The following is a 20,842-nucleotide window of genomic DNA, read 5'->3' as shown; positions in this document are numbered from 1 at the left end:
GCGTCAAGACCAGAAACTTAAAGCAATATGTCTCCAAAACAGGAAATGCACAACAAAACAAATGAGGAACGAATGGGAGGAAACTGGAGTTGTCTGTGACTGAACTGCAAGAAACCGCCTAAAGGAAATGGGATTTACATACAGAAAAGCTAAACAAAAGCCATCATTAACACCTAAACAGAAAAAAACAAGGTTACAATGGGCTAAGGAAAAGCAATCGTGGACTGTAGATGACTGGATCAAAGTCATATTCAGTGATTAATCGCGAATCTGCATTGGGCAAGGTGATGATGCTGGAACTTTTGTTTGGTGCCGTTCCAATGAGATTTATAAAGATGTCTGCCTGAAGAAAACATGCAAATTTCCACAGTCATTGATGTTATGGGGCTGCATATCAGGTAAAGGCACTGGGGAGATGGCTGTCATTACAACTTCAATAAATGCACAAGTTTCCGTTGATATTTTGGACACTTTTCTTATCCCATCAATTGAAAGGATGTTTGGGGATGATGAAATCATTTTTCAAGATGATAATGCATCCTGCCATAGAGCAAAAACTGTGAAAACATTCCTTGAAAAAAGACGCATAAGGTCAATGTCATGGCCTGAAAATAGCACTGATCTCAATCCAATTGAAAATATTTGGTGGAAATAGAAGAAAATGGTCCATGACAAAGCTCCAACCTACAAAGCTGATCTGGCAACAGCAATCATAGAAAGTTGAAGCCAGATTGTTGAGACTGACCTTAGCAATGATGTACAACATGTGGACAGAGGAGAGACTGTTGGAGATAAGGGAATACTCTAATATTACCCATTAAGGCAAAATCATCGACTGGTAGACTTTGACAAATTTACTGGTTTCAGAGGTTGGGAATCAAGGGGAATTCAGACTTTAAATCGGTTAGTAGGAAATGGAACACTTAAAAGCTTTAAAAAACTACAAAGAGTTTGGATTGCCCATGGCCTTTTCTTTCGATACCTACAACTTGGGCATGCATATCTAACTCAGTTTAGCACTGCGGCACAGTATATACTGAAAAAATATTTACTAGACTCAATAGCAGCGGCAAAATACATGACCGGCTTAATTTCAAACATCTATCAGAAACTCTCAGTCTCGCATGGGAGACCGTCCTCTGGCAGCTACATTAAAATAGGAAGCAGATGTGAGGTTTATTATGGAAGTTTTGAATCCCATGTATGTCTTTCGCGAACATTGTATCAAGCTCGCAAACGTATTGCACAACATTGGCCAGATACTCAACCACTGACAGTTAACGAGTTAATAAATAAGCAAAACAATATTATTTGGTTGGAAATTTGACATCTGGGGACCCTGGTTGAATGTTCTAGGTCTACCATCTGGAGTACTCCTGAGAGAACATATGGCAATTTCTGGCTTCATGAACACTTGTAGTATCATCAATCCAGGTTAAATATAAGTAGGGCGAGTACACATGCAAACTAATTATGATAACTGAATTGCAGATATTCTACTGTATACACATCATAAAAAAATAATAGAATGAATACAGATTTATCTGGAGTGTTATCGGGGGGAGAGGTTGAATTAGTTTGAATGGAAAAAAAAATGAATCCTTGGAAGATGACAACTTTATTGTATTTTATGTACAACAATAACATATAATGATACCATGTAACATTGAAAATATCTTTGTTCTACTGATGTCCCTTTGTAAAAACTATTGTGTAATTTTCTTAATAAATGATCTAATAAAAAAAGTGTGTCATATAGTAAGTTCTAAAGTAATTTCCTTCTCTCATTCAATAATACGTCTGTTATATGTTTCTGTACAATTTGTCAATAACGTATATAGTTTGAGTTACCGTATTTTAAATGGTCAACAAAATACTATTTTCCAGTAATTAATTTTTCACACTCTGGGTATGATAATGTCTTCTCCTCTATGTGGAATTTTGACTTCTCATTCCTCATGTTTGGTCCTGTAAAAATATAAACACTTCTATAAATCTCCCATGCTGGCACGGTTTCAGCATTGTCAGCACTTGCATTTCGGTTGCTCGGGTTTTTATGTTATATATGTTTTATGTTCAGACAAATCGAGGAAGTCAAAGAGAAGTCACAGCACTGCCTTCCTGTTCTTGTTCAATACGTCTGAGGGTGGGGACAGTGAAGCTGGGGCTGATTGGGCACAGAGCTCATGTGACGCAACAACCTCATATGAGCCCCAGGAAGGCGAGTGACGATACCACTGGAACAGCACCAGCATGGAAGATCACTATGATTTATTTTATTTTAACAAGGCCAAACATGAAGACCACTCCTTTAAGAAAATACCATTTCCGTTTAAAACATTTCCCACATTAAGAACATGAAAAAGGCTTCTCCCCTGTGTGGGTTCTCTGGTGGTGATTAAGAACCGATTTCCGGTTAAAACATTTCCCACATTCTGAACATGAAAAAGGCTTCTCTCCTGTGTGAATTCTCTGGTGCTTGAGCAAATCTGATTTCTGGTTAAAAAATTTCCTACATTCTGAACAGAAAAAAGGCTTCTCCCCTGTGTGAGTTATTTGGTGTATAACAAGATGTGATTTCCTGTTAAAACATTTCCCACATTCTGAACAGGAAAAAGGTTTCTCCCCTGTGTGAGTCTTTTGGTGCATAACAAGATATGATTTCCTGTTAAAACATTTCCCACATTCTGAGCATGAAAAAGGCTTCTCTCCTGTGTGAATTCTCTGGTGCTTTAGCGAATCTGATTTCTGGGTAAAACATTTCCCACATTCTGAACAAAAAAAAGGCTTCTCCCCTGTGTGAGTTCTTTCGTGCATAACAAGATGTGATTTATTGTTAAAACATTTCCCACATTCTGAACAGGAAAAAGGCTTCTCCCCTGTGTGAGTTATCTGGTGCTGAACTAAACCTGACTTCTGTGTAAAACATTTCCCACATTCTGAACATGAAAAAGGCTTCTCTCCTGTGTGAATTCTCTGGTGCTTTAGCAAATCTGATTTCTGGGTAAAACATTTCCCACATTCTGAACAAGAAAAAGGCTTCTCCCCTGTGTGAGTTCTTTCGTGCCTAACAAGATGTGATTTATCGTTAAAATATTTCCCACATTCTGGACAGGAAAAAAGCTTCTCCCCCGTGTGAGTTATCTGGTGCTTAACTAAACCTGACTTCTGTGTAAAACATTTCCCACATTCTGAACATGAAAAAGGCTTTTCCCCTTTGTGAATTCTCTGGTGCTTAAGCAAATCTGATTTCTGGGTAAAAAATTTCCCACATTCTGAACAGGAAAATGGCTTCTCCCCTGTGTGAGTTCTTTGGTGTATAACAAAATCTGAGTTCTGGTTAAAACATTTCCCACATTTTGAACAAGAAAATCTGTTCTCTGCTGTGTGAATTGTTTGATGTTTAAGAAAACACTTTTCAAGGTGAAAGCTGTTTCCATATTTGGAAGGTGTAAATGGCTTGTTTGATTTAGGAACAGTTTGTTTTTTAATGCTTATTTTGTGACTTTGATTTTCCTTAGTAGTTGGTAATGAATCAGAAGACAGGACCTGTTTCAAAGGATCAGATGACAGATCTTTGCTGTGAAGGGATGATGGTACATCTGGTGTAATGACATTCACTTCAATTGTATCCTGTGTGATCTCAAGATCATCTGATTTATAAAATGAAGAGGTCAGCTGCCCTTCTGATCTCCTGGTACAGTAATCTGCTAAGAATAAAACCAATTATTATTTTTCAATGAAATATCCTCAAATTTAATATTTTTTGAACATTTCTACTTAAACTGTCATTAAAAATGGCAAGTTATGTAAAATATTTGAATTCACCAACAAAATGACAATTCACAGTCTAATAGAAAACCTCATGGCATGAACCAGTGGAGCGTGGTGTTCAACTGTTTGTTCATTCTGCCTCCCAAATATATAATAAAAAGCCATCAAACAATGTTATGTAGACAAAATAATACCAATGAAAAGTTCTACTCATCTTACTAAAAACAAGTCCCCACTCAGATCCATCATCTGTCAATGGAAAAACAGAGGTTTCTACATTTTTAGTGGCTTGAAAAGCAACATCGCTTCCATAAACCAATCTAGCAAAATTCACTCTTCCAAAGTTAAATCTTCCCTTCGCTTCAGAGCCTTGCAGCATGCCCAAACCACATTTAGCATCCATGTATTTGGCATTACTATAGCAAGAAGAACCCACTTAATTTATGGTGCGTGTGTCTTCTGGAGCACAATCTGGGCACTATGTGTTGGATAATAAAATGGTATATATTCAATTTTTAATCTCCAACATCCACTGCACGCTAATTATCGGAAAGTGGCTGTGGAGTCAAAATTGTCACTACTCCTGTAGATTAATTCACAGAGGGTTATACTGTCCAAAATGGAGTCACTTTATGGGGATTTCTACTGCTCTGGTTTCTGACATTTTGTCATATTAGGGCTTCTACAAATGTTGTATCCCATCTTCTCTGGGATCTGCTCCTATGACATCTGCTTATTCATTCTGTAGGTAGCGCTGGTAATGGAGGAGACATCAGAACCAGAAGCTCTGGGGGGCGCAGACTGTCGAGCCACCAAGTTTAAGGTGCCTGCAACCTGGGATACCATTCATTCTGGCAGGAGTACCATCTACTCTGGCAGTTTGGGTGTGGACGCTGTCCAGCTAGAGTAATCCAGCCAAATGGAAAGCACCACACCCCACTAAAGCTTAAAGCATATTGTCGGAAGCTGCAAGATACAGACTTGTTCTCCTCTGGTTCAGTCTTCTGTACTCAGCTCCCAGCTTGTATATTTGTTTCCTGTTGGGACTAGAGATGAGCGGTGTTCGAGTCGAACTGTTTGCCAATTTCAAATTCGAGCTGTTTTGGGCGGTGTTCGAGTCGTTCGACGAACTCGAACAATTTGCGTTATTAACATTCGTCTGTTGGAGTTTCTGTTCGATAACTGTTCGTTCACCAAAAGCCTAGCTTGATTTGCACATTAAAACTGTTTATCATTGTTAACAGACTGTTTCACTGTACAGTGGGCTGGGGGAGGGGGGGCGGGGGATAGATCTGTGCTGAAATAACGTCGATCTCCAATTTTTTTTCTTTACCGCATTTACAGTGGGGCGGTGCAGTCTCTCAGCCTATCAGCAGTGCACACACACACACAGCAATGTGCATGTGATGCACACTAGCAAGGGCATGTGTCATTGGCTGTGTATGTCACATGTCCTTGCCCTATAAGAACCAGCCATTTGCCCCGTCGCCACCATTTCCTCACTGCTGCAGTTTAGTGTTAGACAGCACCGCTGCTGCTGTGGGCGCTATACAGTCTAAGAGTGTTTTTTTGGAGCGAATTTTCAGAGAAATAGGTTTAAGGAGTCGGGACTAGTTGTAATATCAGCCCTTTTCAGGGTAGGTTACAGCAATTCATAGCACTGTTTGCCAGGCAGGTCTGTGTCAGTGCTGTGCAAGTGTTTGTCACAGCATTTGGTGTAATCTAGCTCAGCCAATCCTTTTGGGCTAGTAGCATTGTCTGATAGTCATCTGAGTAGGCCGCCTGTGAAGCTAGCTACACCGCCTGTGTATCTCAATTTTTACTGCATCTAATCCAGTTAATAGTTTTGGGCCTAGGAGCAGTGTCTGCACGTCAGCAGAGTAGCCCGCCTGTGAAACTAACTATACCACCTGTGTATCTCAATTTTTACTGCATCTAATCCAGTTAATAATTTTGGGCCTAGAAGCAGTGTCTGCACGTCAGCAGAGAAGCACGCCTGTGAAACTAACTACACCGCCTGTGTATCTCTATTTTTACTGCATCTAATCCAGTTAATAGTTTTGGGCCTAGTACCACAGTTTGGCCACTCAGTTCTGCTCGTTTTTCATCCAGGAAAAAGCCCTATGTATGGAAGTAAACACATATATGGATAAGAAAATGATAGCCAAAGAGAAAACCCAATCAATATAATAACAAACAGGTATAATATGGTAAAATGCCTTTATTATAAAAATATATATATATATATATATATATATATATATATATATACTGGGCAAAAAATGGCAACAGCAGTAATGTGCCTGTAACTGGAGGAAAAAGGTATACAAAACAAAATATACAGCAAAATAGCAATAATAAAACCGGACGCAAAAGGGAGGCAAGGTACGTATAAGAAATAATAACTAATAAATAATAAAAATATATATATAAGAGACAATTGTCATATTCCCAAACTGTAACTCCTGTTGGTGGAGACAATGAGGAAGATGATGATGAGACTGAGATACCTGATTGGAACGAAAACTTGAGTTTTCGGTCAGGGCAGGAAGAGGTTGGCTCTGAGGACGACGGGTGTGAGAACACACAGGATGATGATGACGAGGTTGTAGACCCCACTTACTGTAAACCCTTAGTCTGCCAGTCCATGAGGTCAGCAGAAGAGGTGGAGGAGGATGCTAGTAACGAGTCTGACGACGAGGTAACAGTGCGCCTTCTTGGACAGAGACGGAGTACTGGAAGCACGTTAACAACTGCATCCTCAACCCCAACTGTTCCTCAGACCCGAAGTCGTGGTGGCTCTTCAGGTCGCACGGGCTCTAAGCCTTGCGAAGCCTGGGCATTTTTTGACATTGCAAAGGATGACCCAACTCATGTTGTCTGTAAGATTTGTCAACAAAATCTCAGTAGAGGACAAAAAATGACTAGCTTGAGTACTTCATGCATGAACCGTCATATGGATATGAGGCATAAGTTGCAGTGGGAAGCTCACTGTGCTACAATGCGGCCTAGTGGGCCAGGTCAACCACCATCTGCCCCATCAAGTGCATCCGCGTCCTCTTCATCCTCTGTGACTGTGGGAACAGCAGTCGCACATGGTTTTGGACGCAGACCTTACACCATTTTACCCACAACAGACAGTGTGATTGGCAGGTCGTCAGGGCATTTGCAAGTGGAAACACCTGCTGTTGTTGAGCGCTCTCCGACATCGACACCACATTTTGATCAAGGCAACATAACATCTCCGCCTTCACCTTCCTCACAGACCAGCAGTTTGCCGGGGACACCCTACTCAACTCTGTCTAAGCACGGCAGCCAGCCCTCAGTCAATTTAGTGTGTTTTTGTGTTTCTATTTCTTCTTATAGTGTTTCTAATACTCGATACCATAAGCCTTTATACCATGTGCTGCCCTATAGGTGACTGATGGACCTGATGGCTTGGATATCTTTCATCGGTGATATATCATCGGAGTCGACATTGCATCCTGAACTTTGGATCAATGTTATTGTATTATTATGCTGAATTGTTTTTTTTTTTTCCCCTGTGCCATGTATTTTTTGATATAGATTTATTACTTACTATATATTTTTGGCTTTTTGGAGTTTCCTCTTCATGTATTTATATTCATGTATCGGCTACATTGCACAGTGTCTGTGTTTTTATAGCCTCTGGTCCCCATTTACCTCTGTCTGTTTTTCGTTTACCTTCCTTTGCCGTGCCCTGCGGCTTATATTGTTATGATGTTACAAGCAAACTCTTTGTCACCGCCCTTGTCCCTGTGATCCGGAGCGGGCAATGTATGCGCGGTTGTGCGTCCTCCCCCTTTCACCCACGGCGGCGTCTTCATTATGTGGTGAGTCCCCTGTCTCCATGGGTACCTGTGATCCGGCGCGGGTAGCGCATGTGCGCTGGCGCTTCCTCCCCCTCTCATCCACGGCGGCGTCTGCATGTTGCAGTGTGTTTACAGTTTCTATGGGAACTTTCCCAGCACTCCCCGCTTCATGACGCCGGCCTGTACGATTGGGCGATGTAGGCTCTGCCCACATGCGCTCGTCAGACGCGGCCGGGGGGGCTTTTTCTTTTCTCTTTTTTTTTTTTTTCTCTGGCTCCACACAGGTGCTTGGTTTGGGATTGCACATGGGACTATATAAGGCTCTGGTTTGGCACATTATCACACTGCCCCTTGAAAAAGCAGCAGCGAAACGTGCGTTGGAGTATCTGTGCAGTGGGTCACGGCGTCCACGGGTAAGATATGCCTATCATTTCATCCCTATGTACTTTTGGCGTTGCACTGTCAGCTTTATTATAATGTGGCCGGGTTATTACATGTTACTTCCCACTCACATCCTGGTCTGTTTTTGCCTGTGATATGTGGCGTACTCTATCCCCATTTATCTTAGTGGATTTCCATTAGGTTGCTCTGTCCTCCATACATGCCATGTGATATGACATTCTGCCTCTATATTTATTGTGCATTTTTTGGTATGTAGACTTATCATATATTTGTGAGCACCTCCTTTCTATTGGATTGCCGGCCCCTGTCAGTTTGTATCATCATTCTGTAGACCTGTCCAGTTTTGTTTGTATTCTTTGTTTTTATGTTTTGTACTTGTGTGTTTGGCTTTAATATTTGTACTTTAATTAAGATACATATTTTTATACACCCCTTTTTTGCCTTACACTAGTTTATTTATTTTTTTGTAGCATTTTTGGTTATGTTTTGGAATGTAAAAGCTCTGGTTTTTTCATATGTTTTCTATAGTTCTAGTGGAGTTTTCCTCTAAATATGGTCATACTATATCAGTTCTGGTATGTTATCAACATAACATCTCCGCCTGCACCTTCCTCACAGACCAGCAGTTTGCCGGGGACACCCTACTCAACTCCGTCTAAGCACGGCAGCCAGCCCTCAGTCCCTCAGATGTGGACAAGTAAAAGACCATTTCCTCCTAGCCATGACAAAGCTAAGAGGTTGAATTTCTCCATCTGCAAGCTGTTGGCTACAGAAATGCTGCCTTTCCGCCTGCTGGACACAGAGGATTTTCGAGACCTTATGTCCGTCGCAGTGCCCCAGTACCAGATGCCCAGTCGCCACTACTTCTCAAAGAAAGCTGTGCCTGCGCTACACCAGCATGTCGCACACAACATCACCGCTTCCTTGAGAAACTCTGTGTGTGACAGGGTGCATTTCACCACAGACACTTGGACGAGTAGACATGGACAGGGGCGTTACATGTTGGTGACTGGGCACTGGTAACTACGGCGACATCAGGAGAAGGGGCTGCTGTCCAACTCTTGCCGTCCCCATGAGTTGCTCGTCGATCCTCTGTATCTAGAAGTTCCTCCACTACTTCTGCCTCCTCAACCTCCTCTCGGTCCTCCACCTGCATCCAAAACCTGTCTGGTAATGCCACCCGCGTTGTAACTGCGCTGAAGAAATCCTGCACACCTCCTCTCTATGCTGTCACCAGGGCTCAACGGCATCAGGCAGTGTTTACATTGAAATGTCTGGGAAATGTGAGTCACACAGCAGAGGAGTTGTGGTCAGCTCTGGAGACCGAGTTCCATCAATGGTTGTATCCAACTCAACCTGCAGCCAGGGAAAGCTGTGTGCGGAAAAAAAACCCACGATGTTCCAGCTCCAAAAGGTAAAATAAACAAACTTTATTGGGAAAATATAAAAACATGAAAAATCATGAGCTCCATGAAGACAACACCATGACCTGCGTGAGTTTGGCTACGCGTTTCGACCGGAAAGGTCTTTGTCAAAGCACACCTACCAAGATTCCTGTGAGAATACAAAGAACCCTTCTGCCAATCAGGTAACTACAAAAAGGTCACATGTTTAAGGTCCTATAGGACATGATATATCTAAACTAAAAAAAAAAAAAAAAGAACCCTTCTGCCAATCAGGTAACTACAAATAGGTCACATGTTTAAGGTCCTATAGGACATGATATATCTAAACTAAATTTAAGAAAACAAATACAAAAATATATACAAAACATGCAAAAACAACAAACAAATACATGAATAATAACAAAAATATGATAAAATTATCATGAAAGATCATTCTCAATAGTGAAACATAATTTCGTGACGTTTATTTAACCCTTCAGGAAATCTGGGCCCTAGATTAAATATCCAAAATGCTTCACGTGTGAGCAAAGATCTGGCCAGATCGCCGCCGCGGGGAGGTTTTTTCACTTTTTCAATGCCGGTAATTGTTAAAGAACTAGTATTCCTGGCATGTACGTCCACAAAATGTCTTGCTGCTGCAGATATATTGCGGTTGATATTTCTGATACTGGAAATATCATACGGATGTTCGGAAAAACGTGTTTTTAGTTTCCGGGTGGTGCAACCAATATAAGATTTGTTACATAGGTTGCAATCAATTTTGTAGACAACATGTCTTGAATTACAATTAATGAAATCACGAATATGAAAAAAATTAGTTTTATTAGAATCATAAAACGTTTTTGTAACAGCCATATGTTTGCACGCAGTGCAATTAACGGTGCCACATTTGTAACTGCCCTTGCAGTCTAACCACGTTTTAGACCTGCGGTTATTCTGTGATATAAATAAACTCGGAGATAGAATGTTACCGAGAGTTGGAGCTCGTCTGGCCACAACATTGCAGCCTCTGTCCAATATTCTCGCTAAAATGGGATCCTCATACAATATAGGTATGGTTCTATTAATAATGGTTTTGATGGCATTAAATTGGGGACTATATTGCAGACATACGAATGGTTTGTTCGAGAATTCTTTTTTCTGTCTATGTGTTTCATGATTCTTTTGAGATGAAATAAGGTCTTTTTGATTTTTATTAATAACGATGTTATAGGCTCGATTTAGCATCCAATTTGGGTAACCTCTATCATGAAATTTTTGACAAGATTTAGTTAAAACGTTATTAAGGTGATCATTGTTGTTGCAGTTCCTTTTAAGTCTAATAAATTCACCAACTGGAATCGACTTTATTGTGTGCCTAGGATGGCCACTATTAGCACGCAAAATTGTATTGCCAGAAATTGGTTTGGAATATGTTCCGGTAGAAATACATTGCCCAGGAATACCAGTCAACTCGAAATCCAGAAAAGAAATAGTTGTTGTGTGATGAACAAAAGTAAATTTTATATTAAAATTATTAGTATTAAGATAATCAATGAACATCGGTATGGCAGACACATCGCCCGACCACACGATCAACGTATCGTCGATGTATCTGCCATACCAATTGATACATGTAGAAAAAGGATTAGTATATGAAAACAAAAAAGAAAATTCCCATGAGACCATAACCAAATTGGCTAATGAAGGTGAAAATTTAGCACCCATGGCTACTCCAGTATGCTGTAAATAATATTTACAATCAAAAGAAAAAAAATTGTGTGTTAGAAGAAATGAAGTCACCTGCAAAATAAAATTAATTAACTCATTTGAATAAGAACTGTAACGATCTAAATGAAACCGTAAAGCTTGAATGGCTATATTGAATGGTATACACGTATAAAGTGAAGTGACATCACAACTGAGCCAACTGTATTCAGAAGACCATTTCTTACATGATAATGGACCCAATACGTCCTTGGTGTCTTTAATAAGACCCGGAATCCTAAGAACAAGAGGCTGCAAAACAGAATCAAGTCACTGACCCAAATGTTCATTAATAGACCCAATGCTTGAAATTATGGGTCGCATGGGAGGAAAACCGCCAGTTTTATGTGTCTTAGGAAGACCATGTAAAATAGGCATGACGGGATGTGATACTTGTAAAAACTCTGCTTGTTTTTCAGAGAAAATGCCCAAAAGACACACCCTCCATAATTATTTCATCTGCCTGCTTTTTAAACAAAATAGTGGGATCCGATGATAATTCTCGATAGACATCAACGTCAGATAATAACTCCAAAATACCGTTTTTATAGTCCTCAGAATCCATTATAACAATTAATCCGCTTTTATCGCTCATTTTGATGGTAATGTCCCCCATGTTTTTGATGTCTTCAATAGCTGTCCTGTGTTTTTTGGATAAATTGCTGATCCTTTTGTTGGTAGAGACATCATTCTGAAGAATTTTAAGTTCACGTTCAATAATTTCCTGAAATCTGCTCATGCAATCAGATCTTGTTTGGACAGGATAGAAAAAAGAATTTTTCGTGATAAAATTGTCAGAATAATGAACCAAATAATCAGGCACTTCATTGCTGTGTTGTAATTCTTGTAATGTTAAGAGGGACATTTGATCTTGAAAATCCAAAGTGCGAAATTCATTAACAGGAGTCACTTCAGAAACATCCTCGACCGTGTCATCATTAGTCCAAAAATGTTTCTTGATAGTAAGATTGCGAATGAATTTATTCAAATCCAAAATAGTTGAAAAAATATTGAAATTGTTATCCGGGACAAAATTAAGTCCATATGACAAAACTTCCAATTGTTCTTGTGAAAAAACCTTAGATGATAAATTTAACACATTGCTTGTATCAATTTTCAAGTGGCCTTCTTGCGGCGCGTTACCATGCCAGAACTGTTTTCGATGCTTACGCCCGCCGCGCCTTTTACGTTTTTTGTCTTGTTAGAATACTTGTTCAAACCACCACTAAAAGATTCATTGGTTGAGGTATCAGACATATTGGGATTGCTATCACCAGAATCACCATCATGTGAGCTAAAACTCACATAGCGTTTATGTTTTTTCCGGTAATACGTATTTCTTAAAATAGATCTTGGTGTTCTGGTGGAGGAATTGTCATCGTTCCAATCATAGATTTTGTTAGACGAGTAATCTTCCAAATCACGCTGGAATTTACGTTTTTTACGGGACATAATCTCATCCTCCAATTTATTAATTTCATCTTGTGTTTTTTTTGAACGATGTATTATCCTCTATGACTGTGACGTGTGTATTTAAACTCAATTTAGTAGCGTCAATCTCTTTTTGTATGTCTGTTAATTTTATCTCCTCATACTTGATGATCAGCCGCATCAGATTCAGTGAACAAGCGCTTAAGATAGAATTCCATTCATTGGAAAACTGATCACCAAAAGTGGTGGTACATTTTTTCTTGATCCTCAGACCCCTAGGAATCATATCCTTAGAGACATAATTATTTAAAGTGGTATAATCCCACCATGTTTTAGTGCACGGCAATCAATTGAAACATATACAAAGAAAAAAGAAAAAAAAGCCAACTCACCATATCCAGCAGAGCACGCAACCAAGTCCTGACATGATGCGAACCAATGGAAAAAAAAACACGATGTTCCAGCTCCAAAAGGTAAAATAAACAAACTTTAGTTTGGTTATTTTACCTTTTGGAGCTGGAACATCGTGGTTTTTTTTTCCATTGGTTCGCATCGTGTCAGGACTTGGTTGCGTGCTCTGCTGGATATGGTGAGCTGGCTTTTTTTTCTTTGTATATGTTTCAATTGATTGCCGTGCACCCATTCCTTTTTCTTTTTTGCTCCGTATTTTTTACATATATTTTTTTGACACACCACCCTGTTATTTTTAAGTGAGTTAAACATCTACCGCAGTCATCAGCAATTTTTTTTATCATGTCTGACTTTGCTAAAAATCGCCTTCAAAAAGCCGCACATGTTTTCTCTGATTCCTCCACCATGGATAAAGAGACCTCAGATGTATCCAATTTGTGGACACAGTTGCACAAGTTAATGATCCAAGAGACTAAAACATGGTGGGATTATACCACTTTAAATAATTATGTCTCTAAGGATATGATTCCTAGGGGTCTGAGGATCAAGAAAAAATGTAGCACCACTTTTGGTGATCAGTTTTCCAATGAATGGAATTCTATCTTAAGCGCTTGTTCACTGAATCTGATGCGGCTGATCATCAAGTATGAGGAAATAAAATTAACAGACATACAAAAAGAGATTGACGCTACTAAATTGAGTTTAAATACACACGTCACAGTCATAGAGGATAATACATCGTTCAAAAAAACACAAGATGAAATTAATAAATTGGAGGATGAGATTATGTCCCGTAAAAAACGTAAATTCCAGCGTGATTTGGAAGATTACTTGTCTAACAAAATCTATGATTGGAACCATGACAATTCCTCCACCAGAACACCAAGATCTATTTTAAGAAATACGTATTACCGGAAAAAACATAAACGCTATGTGAGTTTTAGCTCACATGATGGTGATTCTGGTGATAGCAATCCCAATATGTCTGATACCTCAACCAATGAATCTTTTAGTGGTGGTTTGAACAAGTATTCTAACAAGACAAAAAACGTAAAAGGCGCGGCGGGCGTAAGCATCGAAAACAGTTCTGGCATGGTAACGCGCCGCAAGAAGGCCACTTGAAAATTGATACAAGCAATGTGTTAAATTTATCATCTAAGGTTTTTTCACAAGAACAATTGGAAGTTTTGTCATATGGACTTAATTTTGTCCCGGATAACAATTTCAATATTTTTTCGACTATTTTGGATTTGAATAAATTCATTCGCAATCTTACTATCAAGAAACATTTTTGGACTAATGATGACACGGTCGAGGATGTTTCTGAAGTGACTCCTGTTAATGAATTTCGCACTTTGGATTTTCAAGATCAAATGTCCCTCTTAACATTACAAGAATTACAACACAGCAATGAAGTGCCTGATTATTTGGTTCATTATTCTGACAATTTTATCACGAAAAATTCTTTTTTCTATCCTGTCCAAACAAGATCTGATTGCATGAGCAGATTTCAGGAAATTATTGAACGTGAACTTAAAATTCTTCAGAATGATGTCTCTACTAACAAAAGGATCAGCAATTTATCCAAAAAACACAGGACAGCTATTGAAGACATCAAAAACATGGGGGACATTACCATCAAAATGAGCGATAAAAGCGGATTAATTGTTATAATGGATTCTGAGGACTATAAAAACGGTATTTTGGAGTTATTATCTGACGTTGATGTCTATCGAGAATTATCATCGGATCCCACTATTTTGTTTAAAAAGCAGGCAGATGAAATAATTATGGAGGGTGTGTCTTTTGGGCATTTTCTCTGAAAAACAAGCAGAGTTTTTACAAGTATCACATCCCGTCATGCCTATTTTACATGGTCTTCCTAAGACACATAAAACTGGCGGTTTTCCTCCCATGCGACCCATAATTTCAAGCATTGGGTCTATTAATGAACATTTGGGTCAGTGGCTTGATTCTGTTTTGCAGCCTCTTGTTCTTAGGATTCCGGGTCTTATTAAAGACACCAAGGACGTATTGGGTCCATTATCATGTAAGAAATGGTCTTCTGAATACAGTTGGCTCAGTTGTGATGTCACTTCACTTTATACGTGTATACCATTCAATATAGCCATTCAAGCTTTACGGTTTCATTTAGATCGTTACAGTTCTTATTCAAATGAGTTAATTAATTTTATTTTGCAGGTGACTTCATTTCTTCTAACACAATTTTTTTTTCTTTTGATAGTAAATATTATTTACAGCATACTGGAGTAGCCATGGGTGCTAAATTTTCACCTTCGTTAGTGTTGTGAATTCTGTGGCAGAGCTCCCTCCTGTGGTTACAAGTGGTACTTCGGCTGATTCTGTCTATGAGCTTCCGTTGGTGGATGTGAGTGGTACTGCGGCTTCTGAGTTTCCTTCCTCAGGTGATGTGGTGAAGTCGTTAGGTGCTGCTCTATTTAACTCCACCTAGTGCTTTGCTCCTGGCCTCCAGTCAATGTTCTAGTATTGGTCTTGCTTCCTCCTGGATCGTTCCTGTGGCCTGTCTTCCTGCATAAGCTAAGTTTTGCTTGTGTTCTTTTTGTTTGCTATTTTTTCTGTCCAGCTTGCTTAATTGGTTTTTCTTGCTTGCTGGAAGCTCTGGGACGCAGAGGGAGCACCTCCGTACCGTTAGGCGGTGCGGAGGGTCTTTTTGCCCCCTCTGCGTGGTTGTTTGTAGGGTTTTGTGTTGACCGCAAAGCAATCTTTTCTATCCTCGGTCTGTTCAGTAAGTTGGGCCTCACTTTGCTAAATCTATTTCATCTCTGCGTTTGTATTTTCATCTCAACTCACAGTCATTATATGTGGGGGGCTGCCTTTTCCTTTGGGGTATTTCTCTGAGGCAAGGTAGGCTTATTTTTCCTTCTTAGGCCTAGCTAGTTTCTCAGGCTGTGCCGAGTTACATAGGGAGCGTTAGGCGCAATCCACGGCTGCCTCTAGTGTGGTTGGATGGGATTAGGGATTGCGGTCAGCAGAGTTCCCACGTCTCAGAGCTCGTCCTATGTCTTTTGGTTATTGTCAGGTCACTTTGTGTGCTCTGAACTTCAAGGTCCATTGTGGTTCTGAATTACCTATTCATAACAGTACTGGAGGCCCAAAGTACTAATGCTTCTCAATAGAGGGAAAAAAGAAGTTCTGAGACCATTTTTTTTTCTTTGCACTGTGTTTTGCCTTTTTTTTCCCCTAGACATTTTGGTGGTTCAGGACACAGGTGTAGTGACGGACATTAAAGGTCTGTCTTCTTGTGTGGATAATCTCACTGCAAGAGTACAAAAGATTCAAGACATTATGGTTCAGAAATCTATGTTAGAACCTAGAATTCCTATTCCTGATTTGTTTTCTGGAGATAGAATTAAGTTTCTGAATTTCAAAAATAATTGCAAACTGTTTCTGGCTTTGAAACCTCGCTCCTCTGGTGACCCAGTTCAACAAGTTAGGATTATTATTTCTTTATTACGTGGAGACTCGGCATTTTCCCTTGCGCCAGGAGATCCTGCATTATGTAATATTGATGCGTTTTTCCTGGCGCTGGGATTGCTGTACGGTGAACCTAATTCGGTGGATCAGGCAGAGAAAAATTTGCTGGCACTGTGTCAGGGTCAGGATGAGATAGAGATTTATTGTCAGAAGTTTAGAAAGTGGTCCGTGCTCACTCAATGGAATGAAGGTGCGCTGGCAGCTATTTTCAGAAAGGGTCTCTCTGAAGTCCTTAAGGATGTCATGGTGGGATTTCCTATGCCTGCTGGTCTGAATGAGTCTATGTCTTTGGCCATTCAGATCGGTCGACGCTTGCGTGAGCGTAAATCTGTGCACCATTTGGCGGTATTATCCGAGCATAAACCTGAGCCTATGCAGTGCGATAGGACTTTGACCAGAGTTGAACGGCAAGAACACAGACGTCAGAATGGGCTGTGTTTCTACTGTGGTGATTCCACTCATGCTATCTCCGATTGTCCTAAGCGCACTAAGCGGTTCGCTAGGTCTGCCACCATTGGTACGGTACAGTCAAAATTTCTTTTGTCCGTTACTTTGATCTGCTCTTTGTCATCTTATTCTGTCATGGCATTTGTGGATTCAGGCGCTGCCCTGAATTTGATGGACTTGGAGTATGCTAGGCGTTGTGGGTTTTTCTTGGAGCCCTTGCAGTGTCCTATTCCATTGAGAGGAATTGATGCTACGCCTTTGGCCAAGAATAAGCCTCAGTACTGGACCCAGCTGACCATGTGCATGGCTCCTGCACATCAGGAGGATATTCGCTTTCTGGTGTTGCATAATCTGCATGATGTGGTCGTGTTGGGGTTGCCATGGCTACAAGTCCATAACCCAGTATTAGATTGGAAATCAATGTCTGTGTCCAGCTGGGGTTGTCAGGGGGTACATGGTGATGTCCCATTTCAGTCTATTTCGTCATCCACCCCTTCTGAGGTCCCAGAGTTCTTGTCTGATTACCGGGATGTATTTGATGAGCCCAAGTCCAATGCCCTACCTCCGTATAGGGATTGTGATTGTGCTATCGATTTGATTCCTGGTAGTAAGTTTCCTAAAGGTCGACTGTTTAATTTATCTGTGCCTGAGCACGCCGCTATGCCGAGTTATGTGAAGGAGTCCTTGGAGAAGAGTCATATTCGCCCGTCATCGTCGCCATTGGGAGCGGGGTTCTTTTTTGTGGCCAAGAAGGATGGTTCGCTGAGACCTTGTATAGATTACCGCCTTCTAAATAAAATCACGGTCAAATTTCAGTACCCCTTGCCGCTGTTATCTGATTTGTTTGCTCGGATCAAGGGGGCTAGTTGGTTCACCAAGATAGATCTTCGTGATGCGTATAATCTTGTGCGTATTAAGCGGGGCGATGAATGGAAAACTGCATTTAATACGCCTGAGGGCCATTTTGAGTACCTAGTTATGCCATTCGGACTTGCCAATGCTCCATCGGTGTTTCAGTCCTTTATGCATGACATCTTCCGAGAGTACCTGGATAAATTCCTGATTGTATACTTGGATGATATTTTGGTCTTCTCGGATGATTGGGAGTCTCATGTGAAGCAGGTCAGAATGGTGTTCCAGGTCCTGCGTGCTAATTCTTTGTTTGTGAAGGGATCAAAGTGTCTCTTTGGTGTTCAGAAGGTTTCATTTTTGGGGTTCATTTTTTCCCCTTCTACTATCGAGATGGACCCTGTTAAGGTCCAGGCCATCTATGATTGGACTCAGCCGACATCTCTGAAGAGTCTGCAAGAGTTCCTGGGCTTTGCTAATTTTTTTAGTCGTTTCATCTGTAATTTTTCTAGTATTGCTAAACCATTGACCGATTTGACCAAGAAGGGTGCTGATGTGGTCAATTGGTCTTCTGCTATTGTGGAAGCTTTTCTAGAGTTAAAGCGTCGTTTTTCTTCTGCCCCTGTGTTGTGTCAACCAGATGTTTCGCTTCCGTTCCAGGTCGAGGTTGATGCTTCTGAAATTGGAGCGGGGGCTGTTTAGTCGCAAAGAGGTTCTGATTGCTCGCTGATGAAACCATGTGCCTTCTTTTCCAGGAAGTTTGCGCCTGCTGAGCGAAATTATGATGTTGGCAATCGAGAGTTGCTGGCCATGAAGTGGGCATTCGAGGAGTGGCGTCATTGGCTTGAAGGAGCTAAGAATCGCGTGGTGGTCTTGACTGATCACAAGAATTTAACTTATCTCGAGTCTGCCAAACTGTTGAATCCTAGACAGGCTCGTTGGTCGCTGTTTTTCTCCCGTTTTGACTTTGTGGTTTCGTACCTTCCGGGCTCTAAAAATGTGAAGGCGGATGCCCTGTCTAGGAGTTTTGTGCCTGATTCTCCGGGTTTGTCTGAGCCGGCGGGTATTCTCAAAGAGGGAGTAATTTTGTCTGCCATCTCCCCTGATTTGCGGCGGGTGCTGCAAAAATTTCAGGCTAATAAACCTGATCAATAATAAACCGGAAACCACAAGAAACTATGGGAACACATATTAGTAAGATGTCTCTCAGAAATAACCCATAGTATATTGTTGGACATATACGGACACACTGACGTCCATAAATCGAGCACCACCAGAAAAAATCAGTGTATAAACGTCCACAGACTATTATTGAGGTCACAATACATAAAGTTTATTGAATACATAAAACAGACCACAAGACAGGGCAACGAATAAAAGGGCAACAGATCTTCCCACATAGCAAGCAGGCGGAGAAAGGGCCATATGTGAAAACACCCGGGGGACAGTCATACAATCATACATATATAGGTAGGTATAGGCAGGACATCCTGCACCAAAGACATGTCCCACATCACATACCTGTAGATAATGACAGGGTCACATAGAGGCACTCCCGCCCGCCTGCTTGCTATGTGGGAAGATCTGTTGCCCTTTTATTCGTTGCCCTGTCTTGTGGTCTGTTTTATGTATTCAATAAACTTTATGTATTGTGACCTCAATAATAGTCTGTGGACGTTTATACACTGATTTTTTCTGGTGGTGCTCGATTAATAAACCTGATCGTTGCCCAGCGGAGAAACTGTTTGTCCCTGATAGGTGGACGAATAAAGTTATCTCTGAGGTTCATTGTTCGGTGTTGGCTGGTCATCCTGGAATCTTTGGTACCAGAGAGTTAGTGGCTAGATCCTTTTGGTGGCCATCTCTGTCGCGGGATGTGCGTTCTTTTGTGCAGTCCTGTGGGATTTGTGCTCGGGCTAAGCCCTGCTGTTCTCGTGCCAGTGGGTTGCTTTTGCCCTTGCCGGTCCCGAAGAGGCCTTGGACACATATCTCTATGGATTTTATTTCGGATCTCCCCGTTTCTCAAAAAATGTCGGTCATTTGGGTGGTTTGTGATCGCTTCTCTAAGATGGTCCATTTGGTTCCCTTGTCTAAATTACCTTCCTCCTCTGATTTGGTGCCATGGTTCTTCCAGCATGTGGTTAGTCTACATGGCATTCCAGAGAACATCGTTTCTGACAGAGGTTCCCAGTTTGTTTCGAGGTTTTGGCGAGCCTTTTGTGCTAGGATGGGCATTGATTTGTCTTTTTCCTCGGCTTTCCATCCTCAGACAAATGGCCAGACCGAACGAACCAATCAGACCTTGGAAACATATCTGAGATGCTTTGTTTCTGCTGATCAGGATGATTGGGTGTCCTTCTTGCCTTTGGCGGAGTTCGCCCTTAATAATCGGGCCAGCTCGGCTACCTTGGTTTCGCCGTTTTTCTGCAATTCTGGGTTCGGTTCCATCCTCGTTTCTCTTCAGGGCAGGTTGAGTCTTCAGACTGTCCTGGTGTGGATACTGTGGTGGACAGGTTACAGCAGATTTGGACTCATGTAGTGGACAATTTGACCTTGTCCCAGGAGAAGGCTCAACGTTTCGCTAATTGCAGACGCTGTGTGGGTCCCCGACTTCGTGTTGGGGATTTGGTTTGGTTGTCATCTCGTCATATTCCTATGAAGGTTTCCTCTCCTAAGTTTAAGCCTCGTTTCATTGGTCCGTATAGGATTTCTGAGGTTCTTAATCCTGTGTCTTTTCGTTTGACCCTTCCAGATTCTTTTTCCATCCATAACGTATTCCATAGGTCATTGTTGCGGAGATACGTGGCGCCTATGGTTCCATCTGTTGATCCTCCTGCCCCGGTTTTGGTGGAGGGGGAGTTGGAGTATATTGTAGAGAAGATTTTGGATTCTCATGTTTCGAGACGGAAACTCCAGTATCTGGTTAAGTGGAAGGGTTATGGTCAGGAAGATAATTCCTGGGTCTTTGCCTCTGATGTTCATGCTGCCGATCTTATTCGTGCCTTTCATATGGCTCATCCTGGTCGG

General features: G+C 41.1%; 1 protein-coding gene across 3 annotated transcripts in view; it reads right to left on the bottom strand.

Moving 5' to 3' along the window:
- Window positions 1-2,204: 2,204 nt before the first annotated feature.
- The window catches only part of LOC138663398 (oocyte zinc finger protein XlCOF22-like), a 61,501-nt gene continuing 42,863 nt past the window's right edge, over window positions 2,205-20,842 (bottom strand). For 2 of the 3 annotated variants that reach the window (XM_069749577.1, XM_069749576.1), the window contains exon 7: window positions 2,205-3,710. In XM_069749577.1, coding sequence (XP_069605678.1) covers window positions 2,350-3,710 — 1,361 coding nt within the window. In that variant the 3' untranslated portion in view covers window positions 2,205-2,349. The remainder of the gene's footprint in view (window positions 3,711-20,842) is intronic. The other variant, XM_069749579.1, reaches the window with a different exon arrangement.

This window comes from Ranitomeya imitator, chromosome 2 (assembly GCF_032444005.1).
Source record: "Ranitomeya imitator isolate aRanImi1 chromosome 2, aRanImi1.pri, whole genome shotgun sequence".
Classification (NCBI taxonomy): Eukaryota; Metazoa; Chordata; class Amphibia; order Anura; family Dendrobatidae; genus Ranitomeya; species Ranitomeya imitator.
Note: the sequence above shows the minus strand (reverse complement) of the source record. Positions and strands in the feature narration are given on the sequence as shown.